The sequence below is a fragment of the Sturnira hondurensis genome, unplaced genomic scaffold (assembly GCF_014824575.4).
Source record: "Sturnira hondurensis isolate 20B ecotype Veracruz unplaced genomic scaffold, ASM1482457v3 Scaffold0009244, whole genome shotgun sequence".
NCBI classification, from domain to species: domain Eukaryota; kingdom Metazoa; phylum Chordata; class Mammalia; order Chiroptera; family Phyllostomidae; genus Sturnira; species Sturnira hondurensis.
Genome location: NW_028081875.1, coordinates 4,261,031 through 4,279,319, shown reverse-complemented (window position 1 = coordinate 4,279,319; position 18,289 = coordinate 4,261,031). Strand labels below are relative to the sequence as shown.

Sequence of the window (18,289 nt, the reverse complement as noted above, 5' to 3'; positions counted from 1 at the left end):
CAGAAAATTTCATGTTCACCCCCAAAATGCCAAATATTTAGTTTTATTTTCTTTTTCATGAGCAAGCTAGTATGCTAACCTAGTATCTTTTGATTTCATTATTACTAAATGAAACAGGGGCATTTAAATATTTCTTATGTACTGGAAACTCTTGCAAACAAATAAAATCTCTCTCTCTCTAAACACATACATGATTTTCACAGAGCAATATAAAGTTTAGAACTTTGCAAATATGCAGAAAATTTCAGTCATAAAATAAGTCTTGGTAAAATAGGCACTATGACCAAATGATTTCATACAGGGTCAACTTTAGTTAGGGGTGGTAGAGTGTTAACGAAACATAGCAAACACTCTAGAAATGAATGTCTCTTGTGATTTGAAATTCAAGACAAATCTAAAGGCTGAACAGAAACACCTTAATTCTGGGACCAGAAAAATCAGGCCTGACCTTTGAGGAGGATCCAAAGTGGAGAAGTAGCAGGTCTGCTGGTGCTCTGTTGGCCAGCACTACAGCCTGACTTTCTCTCCTTCCTCATCTGCTTTCCAAGATGAGCAACCCATTAGACAGATCAAAGTCAAGATGCTGAGAAAAACGTCTAATGGCAGACATAGCTGACAACCACACCATTTGGCCAAAACAGCTTTGGTGGTAGGTAACAGTGAATATAATTCATATGCATAGCTATAATTAAAAGCAGAAGTTCTAAAAGGATTTCTATAACAATATTTGGAGGCAGGGCTGTGATAAACATACTAAACAAAATAAAAAATAGTCTAAACTTAAGCAGGAGTGTCCAACCTTTTGGCATCTCTGGGCCACAGTGGAAGAACAGTTGTCTTGGCCCACACATTAAATACATCATGACACATAATCATACATTGACAAAAAAACCTCATAATGTTTTAAGTAAATGTACGATTTTGTGTTGGACTGCATTCATAGCCATCCGGGGCCACATGCTGCCCATGAGTTGGACATCCCTGTTCATTCACTGATTTGGCTATTTACTAATGTTCCTCTCCTGCCCTGTATAGTTCTGGAAGTCAAGAATAAGCTGTGAATAACAATGACACCCTCCCCGAGATTATATTCCAGTGGGGGAAGAGCACTGACCTTCTCTCCACTAAACCAAAATATTGGATACCATTTCTTACTAAACCTTATCTTAAAACACGTCACTGACCTGAAAGGAACCTGAAGGGGGAAGAACACCAAAGCTGGCTTTTTCCCTTCAGGGTTCTGCCACTCCTTAGAGTCCTTAAAGCTTTTCTGATAATAAAAAGAAAGTTTTAATTATGCTGCAGTTAAATTAAGGACTAATAACTCTATTTTGGTTAGCTTTTAAAAAAACATATCATTTAAGAAAACCTTCCCTACCCAAAGGTCTTAAGATATTTTTAGAAGATATTTTTCTTCTAAAAGTTTAAAAAATTTCCTTTTAATGTTTAAGTATTTTATCCATCCAGAATTGATTGTGGGCATGGTGTAAAGTAGGGATTCTATTTTATTTTTTTCTATTTGGCTAAATACTTGCCTCACAAGCATAAAAGGATAAAAGTAATGCTTTCCTTGCTAGATCTGGACTGCCACCTCTTTCATAACATCATGATTCCATTCCTGTGTGGATTCAGTAGTTTATATTTTATTCTATTACTCCATTTGTCTATCCCTGTGATTAAAACTTTCTCTACATGAACCTCATAGCACTTATCACATTATTTGTCACTAAAAGGAAATGTCTTGTTTTCTTGGTAAGCTATTAAGTCAATTGTGGTTATGATTATTCCTGTTTTTATTTCTTATAGCATCAAAATCAGTATTCCCAGTTTGTAAGCTTATTTGCTAAATAAGAGATTATGTCAGCAGCAATATTCCTAGTTATAAAGTCATAAATATTCTTCAAAATCATTAGCTAAGTAGAACAAAATTGATAAAGGTATCAACTGATGCTCTGGATCCGGAACCTCAGATCAGGAAAGGACTGTTCCTGCCCCTCCTAGGGTTAACAATTCCGAAAGCCAACAACTCACCAGGAATTGTTCCTTTCACACTACCCAATCCAGAGCTCATACCTCCCAACTATCTCCTTTATCTGGCTCTTTCACATCAAGACAGTATATCCCCCTGCCACAGTCACCACAGGGCCTGGTACTGGACAACCAGGAACAGCATCTATGCTCCAGAGTTAGCTGAAACTGTTCAAACTAGCTAATCCTATGTCTGCTTACCCTGGCTTGCCTTGCCTTTCCTATGCAAATGACATTAAGGCTGTTGCACAGTTTTCCCCCTCTTTCCCACTGTCTCCTGAACGACTCTGGTGCTTTCCTGTGTGGGTCACCTGCACGGCAGGCCAGGGCTACTGTTTCTAGGGACCTGTGAGTATAAAGTTATTCCTTCATGATACATTTGCATGTCTGCATGTCTTACCATACCAGATTAAAACAAATCCCCAGTACATTTTGACAGAAGGCACAGTTAATTTAGCTGTTATTTTCAGTAAACATGAAATGATTTACATGAGAAAGCAAATATAAAACTAAACTGTTATTTTGCCAGAGATGAAGGAATTTGAGATTTTAGAGACTTATTGTTCTAAGCATTTGAAAATTGGTAGGATTATTCAATGAGAAACAGATATACTCAAACTGTTTGATTACTCTCTTGGCATGTCCTAAAGGCCAGGCTAGCATGAGTTTTATTTTGTATGTTTATAAAAAAAATCCTCTTAAGAACAGAAAGCTAAATTCATAACTGTCATAATCCTTAAACCTTATCATATTACAGTTTGTCCTTTTCACAGATGACAACATGAACTATTGAACTGAGTACACGGATTCTCTACATTAGCATTTCAAAGAAGAGCGAGGTAGCTGGGGGAGTTAATCATGACAGAGAGAGAACAACATATACAATTACCTCACATAAGCTTATTAAATTGAGCTATCCCACGTATACTCTGAAATGGGATCGAAACTAATCTTTCCAAAGGACAAAGGAAGTAATCACCCAATTTTCTTTCCTTTCAATAAAAATAATTAAAACCAGTTTTTGTTTAAATAAATTCAACTTATTAAAGATTCAGTATTGCCTTCAATAGTGCCACCATGAGTAACCCTTAGGTAGTCTGTATATTAAACCCAGAGAAGCCATTTATTCCCTAAATGTATTAATGATTTTCAAATAGTTTAAAGGGTTTTGCAGTTTTAATTTTAACAGCAGTGCAGTGGAAGGGAGTAGACAGCACTGCATGTGGAGTCAAAACACTTTCAAATCCAGTTCTAGCTCTGGCGCTTACCTTCTAGCTAGACTAAATTTCTCAGGGACTAAGTTTTCCCATCTCTAAAACAAACTATGTAAGACTTAGCCTTCTTACCATACAGAATCAAGTTCTTTGTAAAGTGGTTAGATCCCATAAAAATTTACAGTATTATTATTCAAAAACATTATACATAACTATATAAAAACAATTTTAAATCACTTTAAAAGAAAATGAAAATTTGAGAAGTACAAATTGCTACCCAATAATTTATAAACTAAACACATATTTTGCCAACCATTTTCTCATTGCCTTTGCAAGGATTCTACTACCATTGGCAGATTTGAATACACAGACCAAAAATGTCTATCTTTTAAGGACAGCACTACAGCATTATAAGGCAGTATGTTATTCATTTACAGCTAACTGGTCTGTTTTTCTTTGTTTATTATTTTATTCTTAAAACACACACACATTAAATACACATTAAGATCATATTTCCTGGTCTTACCTATCTTACAGATAAAAGATTTTATCATACAGCGCTTTTCTATGTAAATTTTATGAAGTTTTAATGTTACTCCATCAAAAATTTCTAAAACATCATAGACTTTGGTTAAATTTTACAATTTTAGGATGAATAGAAACCAAAGTTTGCTTGGTTAAGAAAAACTACTTAAGGTAAAACTTTATATGAAAATCATTTTTGGCATTTTAATAATACTTCTGCTCAACAAGTGATTTATAGCTTGCTGTTTCATAAAAGATATCTGTATGTAAACATGAGCGTGGTAGACCTGGAAAGACTTGGCTATGGTCAGCGTTTTCCACACCAAGTTTCTCAGAACACCTGTCTCTCCTGACACAAAAACTAGGCAAAACAAATACCCGACTCTCTTTGGGGTTACCATTCTCAACAGCCCTTGTCACAAAGGTGAGGGAGCTGAACCTTTCAAGGTTTGTGTGACCCCAGGGTCACACATTATACATGCATGTGCATATGTATGTGTGTATGTGTACATATGAATAGCTTAAGCTGCAGAGCACTTCCACACAATATTCTGTGCACCAGACTTGTATGTTCACTCTTTCCTTCCTCCAACATCCCTATAGTAGGGATGATTATTATACCTATTGCACAGAAAAGAAGAGGAAGGGCAGTGAGATTAACCAACTTGCTCAAAGTCACCCAGCAATTCCTTGGCAAAGCCTGGATGCAGACCCAGAAAGTTTGGCTCTGTAGTCCACATGAGAATCTTAAAAAATACTATACTTGGGGGCAAAGGGTACCAAAAAAACAGGGAGTATAATATCATTTTTTAAAGTTTAAAAATATGATATATTTGAGTGTTTGAGGACAGATATATGTGGTAGGTCTATAAATAAATCAAGGGATTATAAAAATTTTTGAGATAGAGTCACAGAGTAATGGGAGAATAGAAGGAACTTGAGAAGGCCCTCTAGGAAATCTTACTGATTTGGATATTGTATTTTTAAAAATTTTATTTATCTATTTTTAGGAAGAGAAAGGAGTGGGGGAGAGAGACAAAGAAAGAGAGAGGCAATGATTTTTATTCCACTTATTTATGCATTCATTGGTTGCTTCTTGTATGTGCCCTGACCAGAGATCAAACCCACAAACTCGGTGTATTGGGACAACGCTCTACACACCTGGACTAGCCCGCCAGGGCTGTTGTTCTACTTCTTAAGTTGTGTACCATGCTCACTGGTGCTCACTTTTTATAGTAAAATTTCAAAAATACATTCATCAATAAGCTATTCAAAGTCCAAAATTTATTCTAGATTTAGGGCCCTTATAAAGTGAATAAAATCACTCTTCTGTTTTCAGAGTCAGGGATGTCAAAGGCTTGACATGAGTATCATCGCTTCCTCCTTTGGTGGAGAGTGGCTGTAGGCTTCTTTCCATTATCTGGCCACTAATCTAGAACCCTCTCCACATGTCTCAAAATTCATGACTGATTATAAACAGGTGATTGGGGCTGCCACAAGCAATTTGGTTGGAGGTGGCACCCTTATCATCATTGTGCTAAAGGACGCCTAAATTTCTTACAACTAGGAAACCACGGGATCTCCCAACCATTAGCACTGTTGCCTCCTTTTCAAAGACACGGTTACCTGTTAAGTTTGAAGTATCAGTGGGACTCAGTTGTAACCAATGGTGGGCATCAGAGTCAGCCACAACATCTGTAGGAGAGTTCAGTTCTGTATCTTCCTCACAGGTCTGCCATGAGCTCATGGACAACTCTGCTTCATTGTTACAGCCCAGAACTGTGTCACTGCTGACACTTTCACCTGGCGCAATGGAAGAAACAAAGCCTGAGATAACTAATAGCTGGAAATTAGAATGCTCACAATTACCTACACACAAGTAAATAAACACCTGACATAGCAGAAGTCATAAAGGACAGAAGGACTCAAAATGTGCCTGTGTGGGACTCTTGCTAAATGAAACAAAGCTTTTAAGTGCAGAACATTAACAATTATTATAGTTCCACTATATATCACACAAGTACCATTGTTTTCAGGGGCTTCAACTCAGCTATACCATATACCCAAAGGATTGCATCAATTCCTTAAGTTTTGTACTGCAACTTATAAAACTATAAAATGGGGGTGGGTGGAAGAAAAGGGGGGGAATTGGTTTACCACAAATGCAACTTTATTTTGCTGGCTAGAAGAGTCTACATTTTGAGCCTGATGTCTAGACCTCAACTCAGGCTGAATCACCCAGGATCACTAGAGGATGAGGTATTCTACTGCAAAACAAATCCAACAGAAACTCTCTCCTTCGTGTACTAAAACGTAGTTTGTAAAAATGCAATGATGCTTTCAAAAGCTATTAAGCCTTATGGAGCTATTTTATCTAACACAAAATAGACCTAAATAGTTTACTCTTCTAGGCCTCCTGTGTGCTTCATAACAATTTTATATGTCTACCCTTTCTGTCAGCTCATGCTTTCCGCTGCTTTTTGTTTCTGTAGCTGACAGTCCCCAGCCTTACTGCTTCTAATCTGCTGTCCTCTCTTCATTTTCAAAGAACTGAAAGTTGGCCCAGTTACTAGCCTGTTAGGTTCCTTACTCCACTGCCACAGAACTCTAAGCCAACAGGGGCTGAAGAAGGAGACTAAGAGAAGTTCCTCCATGTCCCACCAAGAACACCCTGGACCTGAGTTGTTTACTACATTGCTCTGAGAAGAAGGTGGCCCAGCATTTGCTCTTGAGAAAGCAAGATTTGGGGCCACATTAGGGCCACATTTTACAGCATGTGATAAAATGTGTAAGGATTCCAATCAAATTTTATTTTTTAAGTACTTATACTATTGACTTCAACATACTTCTGAAGCATTTCACTCCTGGATGGTGGGAACACTCTAGGGAAGATCATTTTTCCTTCTTGGTTTGCCTGCTCACCTAGCTATCAGCCTTGGTTGTGCCTCTCTGGGGAAAGGTCTGGTGGTGGTGGGGAGGGGAGGTGGTGGAGACAGGTAACTCTAAGGTACAGGTAACTGACTGGGACTGTCTATTATATGTGTGAACTAAATGTCCATCAATCCTAAGACTCCAGGAATTAAAATGTCCCATTTCACAACCACATCTCTTCAGATGATAGCATTTAAATTAGAAAGTAAACAGAAAATGAAATACAGCAACTCTGAATCTGGATGAAAACAGATCACATGTCTGGAACTTACTCTTCTGTCTTTCCCTACATTTTCCTTGCAGCTGCTGCAAATCATCTTTTGAATCCAATTCAGCAGAGCTGCTGCTTCTTCGAACTAAGACCTTCAGACAAAGGAAATATTTTATTTGTCACAGGAAAGTTTTAATTTTTACAAGACTGTAAAATTTATAGTCTACATTTCTAAAGAAAAAGAAATAAACAATAGTAGCAACAAAAAAATGGAACGCTGTTTCTATTTAAAGGATGTGTTCACAAATTATAATCGAATTATAAATTACTCACGATCTGAAATTTATGGCTTCTACTTTGTCAACTGACATTCAAATAAACTGATTTACTGAAAAGAAATACAAAATTATATGAAAATACTTTATTTTAAAGTTCTCTTTGTTCCTCTGCTCAAACACACATATACAGTGAGTGCAATTCTCCAGAAGGCCTAAGTTTCCCAAAGATGGTAAGTCTGCTGGCAGGGAAGGGATAAACTCCACCAAGGCCTTTCTAAAAGTCACTTAGTGCCTTGTTAAATGTACAACAGACTTTCCTGAGCACCATTCAGCATTGGACACTGTATTGAATACAGAGCACTAAAATATTTGGAGGCAGTCTGCATCCTATAAAATTTATGCATTGCTTGGAGAGACAAAACATATAAATTACACAAAATGATCACAAGGTATACAAGCAAACTATGCAAATAAATTCTCTCTACAAGGTATGCAGAATAAAGTGTTTCCTTAATTGGCCACAGTAACAGGACAGTTGTTCAAGAAGGCAACAGACATGAAGTGGTAGAGAGAAGGCAGGAGGGGATTCAAGGCAGGAAGCACTGAGTGGTAATCAGCAAGTTCTATATGTAGGAAAAGAAGCTGATTATAGCAGGCCATGCAGGGCAGGCAGGTGAAGAGAAAAAAGATACGAAGAAAATGCAGACTGCCTTCTAAAAGAGGCAGCTGCCAGCGGGCCTTCAACATTAGGTTTAGGAATTTCAACCCACTATTGACAAAATGAGCAACTGTATGTTCTAGACAATAACTTATTGTGATTAAAAACATATCTAGAAAGAAAAGTCTAGTAGTTATCTGCAGGATTCGTGCTAAGAAAAATTGTTACGGAACTGTTATGGTGATTCAGGAATAAGCAGATAAGGCTTTTGTTGGTAAAAGGAGGGGAAAGAGAGAGGGGGAAAAGGTAAATAAGAAACTGGAATTCTATGCAGCAGAAAGAAACAAGGAGCTTATACCCTTTGCGAGAGCATGGATGGAACTGGACTGCATTATTCTAAGTGAAATTAGCCAGGCGGTGAGGAACAAGTACCATATGATCTCACCTTTAACTGGAATATACTCAACAAAAGAAAAAAGCAAACAAAATATAACCAGAGACATTGAAATTAAGAACAATCTAACAATAGGTAGAGGGGAGGGGGGAGTTGACAGTGGGGAGAAGGGTTTTCAGGGACTACTATAAAGGACCCATGGACAAAACCAAGGGGGAGGGGGAGAATGGAAGCTAGGGAGGGAGGTAGGTTTGGATGGGGTTGGGGGGAGAGGGGTGGGGAGAAAATACAGACTACTGTAATTGAACAACAATAAAATAACTAAAGAAAGAAAATGCTGAAGAACAACAGACAAGAGATTATAATCAGCTGAATATGACAGTGAAATAAAATGAAATCACAAAAGGAAATGAACCTAGGGGACCAGGAGAAGAATGGTGACAAAAGAAGTAAGAAAAAAAAGGATAATCAACAAAGGAATTGAGAAAGTTTCTGATATTTGAATTTTCATCTGGGCTCAATATCCAAAGAGAATGTCCTGTAAGTAGGCAACAAAAATTCAGGATTGTGAGAGAAGATGAATCCAGAAATGAAGATGTAAATTTAAGGTCCTCCAGTGTAGAGAACCTATATTCAATGAACCAAGTAAAAGAACAAATATTAAACAAGCAAACAAATGAGAAGTAGGGACTAAGATGCATAATTAAAGGATAGAATGTTTATAAGCCAAAAAAAGAAAAGGTAGCCAACAGTATGTTAAAAATATTATACAGCCGTAAAGAAGGACGATATAGATAGAACTAATGTGATCATGGAAATACACCCAGATATTTCCTTAGGTGAAAGCAGAATGCAGGCTCTTCTGCTTCCAACTGATAAATGAAATGTCCACCAGCTACAGAACTAGATCCTACATAAAAGGGGATCTAATTTGGGTTTTAATTTGGGACTCATAAGGAAGTGAAAGAAATCCAAATAATCCATAGCCCCTCTCCCAAAGGCAAGTAGAAACCTGGGCAGTGAAATGGGGCTATCTCAAGGGTAAATCTAGTATTACCACTGCCAGTGGCAAAAGAGCTAAGACTCTAGGATTACAGTAGTACTCCCTGGTTCCTGGAAGAAACAAATGCAAAGGCTCTCCTGGTGAAACTTCATCACTTCAGACATTCAAATTTTCTTAAATTAATATCAGTCATCTTGGAACTCAATCAAAGACCACCAAATACCTAAGGAAATAAATTACCATGCACAAGAGTCTCAGAAACAACAAATATTAGACTTAAACCCCCCTCCCAAGGATTTCAGATTATCAGAAAAAGAATTTAGAAGTATAATAGATGAATAATTAAAAAAATAAAAGTTAAGAATCACAAAAATGATCAAGTAACACGAGATTATTAGAAATCACAGATACCACACATACTTGAACAGAATCAACCTGAACTTTCAAAAGCAAAAGGCATAACTGTTTAACTAAAAAACTCAATGGAAGTATTAAACGGTAGACCACATACAAGTAAAGAGAGAATTATTGAACTGAATGAAAAACAGATTTGATTAATTAGCATGCACCCAGAGGGCCATGGAAAATATGAAAGGGGCTTAAGAGATATAGAAGACAGAATAAGAAAGTCTAAACACGTTTTTACCTAGAATCCTAGAAGAAAAAAGCAGAGAAAACAAAGGAGACAATATTTGAAGAAACGATTATCCAGATTTTTCAAAAAACAATGGAAGATGACATCTTCAAATATTTGCCACAGAGCATATATCAAAAAGACAAATGTATAAACCAAAAGAAACTGCATTTAAATATACTATAGTGAAATTGAAGGACAAGGACAAAGAATGAGAAAAAACAAAAAGGATGAATGGAAGATTTCTCAACAATGGAAGACTAGCAATAATGAAAGACAAAAGGTAGTACAAAAATAGTTTCCATTAGAAGAGGTTGGGAAAGGAAAAAGAAGTGGGGAACTACACTAATTAAGATATTATAGTACTGTGCAGAGAAATAAAGTAACCAGAATCAAGGTAAGAAACACGAAAATAAAGCCTCACACATCTGAGAAACAGTATATATGAAAAAAAGGGGGTGGTATTTCAGATCAATTAAAAATAATAATAATTCAATCAATGGGCCCTGGGACACGTAGTTATCTATATGGGGGGGAAAACTGGGTCCCTGCCTCAATCCCCAGATAAAAACCAATTCCAGATGGAGGAAAGACTTATATGCATAGAGAAAAACTAAAACACTTACAAATATATTTGTAAATATATTTATCACCGTGGACTGGTATTTTAAAATTTCCATAAAACTGAACCATAAAAATGTTTGATAACCAAGAAGAGAAAAACTAAGAACTACTTTTCATCAAAAGACACCACAAAGAAAGTCTAAACATAAGCCATAGTTTGGGAGAAGTTATCTGCCAGAAACAACCAAAATAGGATCAGTACTTGGACTATATGAAGAATTAGTACAAATTAAAGAGAAAAAGACAAATCAATAGGAAATGGTAAGGACATCATTAGGCATTTCACAGATGAACACACACAATCAATGAACATATGAAAAGATTTTAAACTTTACTAGTAATTTGAAAAATACAAAAATAAGATCCCATTTTCACCTACATAAGTCATAAAAATGTCTAAATCTGTCAAAGCAACTGCTGACATGAATGTGAATGAATGCTAACTCTTTGCATGCTGCTGGCAAAAATATGTGGGGCAAACACTTTGGAATACACACATTCTCTTTTAAGGAAGAATATTCTACTCTATGACTCATGAATTCTATTAGTAAATAGCTACCACAGAGCAAACCTTAAACTTGTAGATATTAAAAAACATACAAGAATGTATATAGCTGCATCTTTCATTTTAAACAAATCAAATGATCTAAATATTCATCAACAAGAGAATGGAAATAGATTATGGTATATTCACAGTAAAATAACATACAGCAGAGAAGAGTTAATGAACTACAGCTACATGTTGCAATGTGGATGAATCTTAGAAATACATAAATGACTGAATAAAACAATAATAACACTCTTACAATGTTTAAAAATAAGAAAAACTAAAGGATATATATTATTTAACTATAGAGCAAAGCAAGGGCATGATAAACACAAAGCCAAGAAAATGCTGCCCCTCTGAGGGGACAAGGAAGGAAGTTATGTGCCAAAGGAGTGCCACTGGAAATGTTCTAGTTTTTAAACTGAAGGGTTAGTTTGTGTGTGCTTATGTGATTACTAAAATATACATACAGAATATACATATATAAGTTGTTATATGTCCTTTTCAGAAATAAAGACAAAAGAAATTTTACACTGGCTATCTTCCAGGCAAACTTTTTCTCTTTTTATTTTGTACCCTTTATGATGTTGGAGTTTTCTATGAATATATACCACATTTAAAAACATGAATAAACAGGATTTATCTGCATAAATGAATTATAGGCTACTTTTAAATTTTCTTCTTTAAACTTTATAGCTTTTTTGAATGCTATTTTACACATTTAAAAAAATAAACCATAACAGATCTTTGCAAAAGCTGACTTACCTAGCTACTCATGTCAGGTGGAGGCTACTACCTAAAATGATGCCAGTAACAAGGGACCTGAATGTATTTTTGAAAGGCAAAAATACCTGATTAAAAAATAGAGAGTGCCAAATACACATCCAGTGTGATTCCATTTCATGTTAATTTTTCTATTTTTGTAATGTGACTATAATTTTACATAGAAAGCAAGCAAGATTTTAAAAGACTTCAAGGTTATATGGGCCATGACCAATCTAAATGGAAAACTATTACTGCCATTAATAAACTTATTAGTGTCAGTAATTTATACATTTATGTTTAATGACAAATTAATTTGGTTTGAAAATGTCTTACTGTTATTCCTTCATATCCTTTCTTCACATATCCTTTATTTTCTTGGATAGGCATAGGCTCTGAAGAACTCAAATTCTGTGTGTTTTCCACCTTTTGACCTAGATAGAGATTTGGTGGGAAAAAAATCAACAAGAGGAATATGTCAGGTAGTAAAACTGAAAGTATTTTTGTATATAGGTAATTATTAAATTTAGAAATTCTAAGATACATAAAACGGGTAGTCAGAGGTCTGGCTAATTGGTAGTCTATGGGTCAAGTCCACACTATAAACCTTTGGCCCACAGTGAGCTTTTAAAAGGACTGAATGCCCTGCCTTTCTCAGCGCATTATGTTAGTACAAGGGAAGGCAGGAAAACTGTCCTGGAGGTTGTAAAGAAAAGATCTCAGAGAAAAGCTGCCTGAGTTAGCCAGGTGAGTAGATAGGAAGAAGAAATCAGTAAGGTGACTCAGAATGTCTTAAGATTAAAGACTGATGAGAAAAAGAATATCCAGAATCAGTTATTAAAAAGGGAATATCATCACAAAGTCTGCAAACATAAAGATCATAAGAGGGCCCTGGCTGCTGTAGCTCAGTGGATTGAGCACAGGCCTGCAAACCAGAGGATCACGGTTCGATTCCCAGTCAGGGAACCTGCCTGGGTTGCAGGCAGGTTCCCTGCAGGCCAGTTCCCAGCAGGGGACGCAGGAAAGGAAATGGTACATCGATGTTTCTCTCCCTCTCCCCTCCCCCTCTAAAGATAAATAAATAAATAAAATCTTTAAAAAAAGATCATAAGAGGATTTAGTGAATAATCTGGGACCAATAAATTTGAAAAAAAAAAACATGAATTGAACAAATTCCTATAAAAACAAAATTATCAAAATTAAAACAGGGAAGGAAAATCTGAATAGTTTTATAATGATTTAAAACTTGAATAGTATTTTAAAACCTTCCCACAGAAAACTCCTGACAAATGGTGGGTTCTACCCAAAACCATAAGGGGGAAAATATCACAACAATCTTACACAAAAACTTTCAGAGAACAGAAAATCTTCAGATAATATATTTCTCAAATTATTTTTTATTGCATTTTCTTATTTCAAGAAAATTTAAGAAGCAATACTTCCCTACTCATTTGATGAGGTTAGCATGACTGTGACATTAAGAATTTTGAGATAACTTGTAAATAAATAAGGTTGATTTATTTCTTAATGTAATTCATAAAAGTAAACTGAATGGTAAGTTGTTCATTAACACTAGACATGATTTACATATGCTCTTTCATTCTATGTGTTCAATGGTCCAACCATGTGCCATACCACATTGCTGCTGAAAGTTAGAGGTTAGAGAAACCGTGTAAAATAATGCAATTAAGACTTATTATTTTCAAAGTCAGTAGAGTCTACAAGCTGCCAATAAAATTTTTCAAAAGTCTGGGCGGCTTTCCATTTTCTCAACTTTTGTGGCTCTCTTCATGGCCCTTTCCCACATCCACCGAATCCTGCCCTGCCTCCTACCTAACTTGCTCCTCTCCCTGACTCTGTGGTGTAACAACATTCATGCCTGTTCTAGCCACTCAGGACATCTTTCTAGTTCCCAAACATGCCACACTGGAAAAACACTGGACATATGTAAGTGTAATTTATATAACTATATTAAAATAAGTAGTGAAAATATTGTATTGCCAGAAATTACTCCCTTACATTCCAAAACTGAGAAGTAAATTCCCTTGAAATAAGTAGAAAAACTGTAAAAAGCAATAAAACATACAAGCTTCTTCCTAGCCAGAGTCAACAATTCTGCCTTAATAACTGAAGAACCTCCTCCATACCCTGAGCAGACTCTGAGCACAGTGGCTCAGTGACATCAGGTGTACTGTGGCTCCGAACGATCTGCTGCTGCTGCTCTGTCACCAGGTGACCAGATTCAACTGCAGGCGCATCTTCTGACTGCTGACATTCTTCCACTTCTGTGGGCATTAACACAAAACATGTAGAGATGTATTTCAAAATTTAAAAAAATAATTTCACCACTTAAAACAACTGATTCTAAAAATGTAGGTTCAGGTACAGTTTTCCCCCCACAAAAATTGTGCAGTAAGATAATATGCATTTGCATTAGAAAGTTTGCTACACTTGTTAACAATAATATACTATTTACTCTTAAGTTCTACAAAACATTTTGTTTTGTAATCTAAATGAAAAGGGGGATAGAAAAAGCCACAGAAATGGTTGAGTATTATAAAAGTTACTTGGAATTCAGGGACAGGCATGCCCAGGAAGGGGAGACCCAGAAGATACAAGGAGTGGAGGGCACAGAAATCAGTGCACATGAACATACACACACACTCTTGAAGGAAGATAAAAGGCAACATGGAGATTTCTATTCTGTTCCTTTTAATGAACAAATGCACAACTTTCCAAAATAGAAAAATAATGTTTAATCGCTTATACTTCCAAATGCAATATTGAGTTAATCAATGAAGTACAAAAATGATCCACATGTCTTTTCAGAGAATCAATACATAGATGACCAAAAACAAAATAAAACAAAACAAAACCCCAGAAAACCATAGATGAGCACTAACCACTGGATAATCTCATCTAGCAGTATGACAAACTATATTGTTTTAGAGAATGAGTGCCCTCCTAGCTCATTGCCAAACTATATGGTTCATTTTAATCTACCAGCAAAATGCAAGGCACTGGAAGATCACAGTACCCTCCCTCTCTAGAACTACAGTTTGGGCATGGCATTATTTTTTGCCTAGGTTATTATAATATCCTCCCAACTGGTCACAATCTCCCTTTTCTTGTCACCCTCATATGGTCCTCTATGTGGTCCTAAAGAGGTCCCTTTAAAACTAAGATGTGACTGCACCACTCCTCTCCTGTCAAGGTCTTCCATCACTGTATAATCAGGCCCATGCTCCTTGCAGTGGATTCAGGGCTCTCCTTGATCTCACCTCAAAGACTAGACCTTGCACAAGGAGCCCTTATTTAATTTAGTCTCCAGCAACCCTAGTCTACTTGGCACCTGCTGCTCTCTACCTCCTGCTGCTTACTTCTCCTTGCTCACTTGCCACCCCTGTTCCCTCCTCCTTCTCCCCCATACTGCTTGGGAATAGCCCCCACAGACCGCGCCGCACGGTCTTTCCTGTGAACCTCACTATGGCATCCCTGACAAGATTCCACACTCACATAGTCATGAAACTTCACATCCATGTAACTATAACATCATATTTTCTTAAAGCTTAATTAGTCAAGTTTTACTCCTTCTAAGAAGAAGCAACCGATCAAAACTTATCCTGTATCATCTTACAGGATAATTCCTTACCTGAAATAAAACTCACTGTCAATGTGCCACCCTCTGTATAATCTTTTAATCTGAGTCACTAACCAATGCTCTGGTTCACCCTAATCAAGAAGTTCTATGTAGGAAAATTCTAAATATGAGAGAAAGAATTTCAACAAAAGGTAACTTATTTATCCTTTCCAAATAAAAATCCCATGTGAAGTACACTGATACAAGTTGCAAGATCATTTACTTATAATTCAGAGTATTGGGCCACAGTCTAAGTTCAGACACCGACAGGAAGCTGAACTGAGGGTATAATCAAAGGAAAGCCAAGGTACGAGAGCACAAAAACTCATTAAAGCCTTGTCGTTCCAGGATGTCTTTGGTCTTTTCTTGAATAGACTAGAGCTGTTCATTTTCCTACAGAGAAACACAAGATATGTACATATTTGTGATCTATCCATACATCCCCAAGCATGGACTTTTCACAGGTCTACTTTCAGGCTCTTTAGCATTAGGCAACGGAGGCCAGATCAGCCCCCTTCCAGCTCTCTTCTTGCACTGTTTATTATAATTAGGTAGGACTTTGAAATCTTCTGGGAAGAGTTTTACTTCTTAATGAATCTATTTGTTCATCCACTATCAGTAGAGGGAGCCCCAGAGCTTAGTAATGCTCTAAAAAATGAGTGGTGCCAGTTTCTATGGGTAATGGGAAGAGTGGGTTTTATTCACTTAAATTTTATGCTAATAGTTTCTGGGCTATGAGCAGACAAGTAAGAGCTGGGCCAAAACTTGGCAGCATCTTTTTAAAGATAAAGAACGTCATCACTGGTGGGATGAGATACAGCCATAGCACCATGGTTTCCAAATTAGAATGTCTCTACTGAACTGCTGGCCAAGAGGGAGGCATAGGTGGAAACATTGTACCTCCTCACACAACCAGATTTAAGGACAACAAAGATTTAGAAACAAAAACACAACCAGAACAGACAGAAAATTGAACTGTACCGAAGTCCGACAACAACGAACCATTCATCCAGACTGGTAAAAGGGGTGAAGTTGGCGGCTGGGGGAGGGGGTCCTGGCAGGAAAGGTGGTGGTTGGCAGACCTGGGCGTGGGGAGGAAACAAGCAAATCCAGTGAGGTGGGCAAGGCATTTGGCTAACAACGGGCACACATTTGTGCACAGATAAACCAGGCAAAAAACAAGCATTGGGACAAACTGCACAACCCAGGGCACCAGCAACAGGAAATAAAGTCTAAAAGCACTGACTGAAAACACTTGCGGGGGTTGAGGTGCTGGGAAAGGCTTCCAGCCTCACAGGAGAGTTCACTGGAGAGACCCACAGGGTCCTAGAATGTACACAAGCCTACCCACCAGGGAACCAGCACCAGAAGGGCCCAATTTGCTTATGGGAAGAGGCAGAGGAGACCGAAATCCGAGAGAGAGTGGAGCAAGTGTCATTATTCCATCTCTGATCCCGTCCCCACATACATCATCACAACCCAGTGACTGGGTTGCTACTTCCCCAGTGAACACCTAAGACTCCGCCCCTCATATGTAACAGGCTTGACCTGACCAAAAATGGATCAATCAGAAGAACAAATCAAAGCCTCAGGGCCAATATTGTTAAGCGACCAAGAGATAGCCAACCTATCAGATGTACAGTTCAAAACACTGGTGATCAGGATGCTCACAGAACTGGTTGATTTTAATCACAAATTAGATGAAAAAATTAAGGTTATACTAAGTGAAATGAAGGAAAATGCAGAGGGAACCAACAGTGATGGGAAGAAAACTGGGACTCAAATCAACGGAATGGACCAGAAGGAAGAACCAAACAGAAAAGAATGAAGAAACAAGAATTCAAAAAAAAATGAGGAGAGGCTTAAGAACCTTCAGAACATCTTTACACATTCCAACATCTGAATTATAGGGTACCAGGAGTGGAAGAGAAAGAGCAACAAGTAGAAAACTTACTTGAACAAATAATAAAGAACTTCCCCAATCTGGCAAAGGAAATAGACATCCAGGAAGTCCAGGAAGCTCAGACAGAGAGTCCCAAAGAAGTTGGACCCAAGGAGGAATACACCAAGGCACATCATCATTACATTAGCCAAGATTAAAATGAAGGAGAGAATTCTAGAAGCAGCAAGAGATAAGGGGACAGTCACCTACAAAGGAGTGCCCATCAGACTGTCAGCTGATTTCTCAAAAGAGACCTCACAGGCAAGAAGGGGCTGGGAAGAAGTATTCCAACTCATGAAATCCAAAGACCTACATCCAAGATTGCTCTATCCAGCAAAACTTTCATTTAGAATGGAAGGGCAGATAAAGTGCTTCTTAGATAAGGTCAAATTCAAGGAGTTCATCATCACCTTTATCTAAGAAAAAGAAGATAAAAAATATGAACAGTGAGAGGACAGCAAACTCATAGTTATTACAATCAAACCACACCTAAAATGAAAGCAAAGTAAATGGACAGCTAGATCAGGAGTGGAACCATAGAAATGGAGATTACGTGGAGGGTTATCAACAGGGGAGTGGGAGGAGGAGAAGGGGGGAGAAGGTAAAGAGAATAAGTAGCATAGATGGTAGGTAGAAAATAGACAGGGGGGAGGGCAAGAATAGTATGGGAAATGTAGAAGGTAAAGAACTTATGAGACATGGACATGAACTAAAGGGGGAAAATGGGGGGAAATGAGGGGAGAGGGAGTGTCCAGGGTGGAGGAGAATGAAGGGGGGGGGGGGAATGGGACAACTGTAATCGCATAATCAATAAAATATATTAAAAAAGAAAAAATATATAAACTGGTAAAAACAAAACAAAACAAAAAAGAATGTCTCTACTGGTTCACAATACAAC

The 18,289-nt window shown here is 37.3% G+C and overlaps 1 protein-coding gene across 4 annotated transcripts in view; it reads right to left on the bottom strand.

Annotated features, from left to right (window-relative positions):
• Nucleotides 1-18,289, bottom strand: part of RALGAPA2 (Ral GTPase activating protein catalytic subunit alpha 2) — a 381,676-nt gene that overhangs the window by 219,555 nt on the left and 143,832 nt on the right. For all 4 annotated transcript variants that reach the window (XM_037057016.1, XM_037057018.1, XM_037057015.1 and 1 more), the window contains 4 exons: nucleotides 13,957-14,094; nucleotides 12,146-12,243; nucleotides 6,971-7,061; nucleotides 5,394-5,570 (listed from right to left, as the gene is read on the bottom strand). In XM_037057016.1, the coding sequence (XP_036912911.1) occupies nucleotides 5,394-5,570; nucleotides 6,971-7,061; nucleotides 12,146-12,243; nucleotides 13,957-14,094 (504 nt within the window). The remainder of the gene's footprint in view (nucleotides 1-5,393; nucleotides 5,571-6,970; nucleotides 7,062-12,145; nucleotides 12,244-13,956; nucleotides 14,095-18,289) is intronic.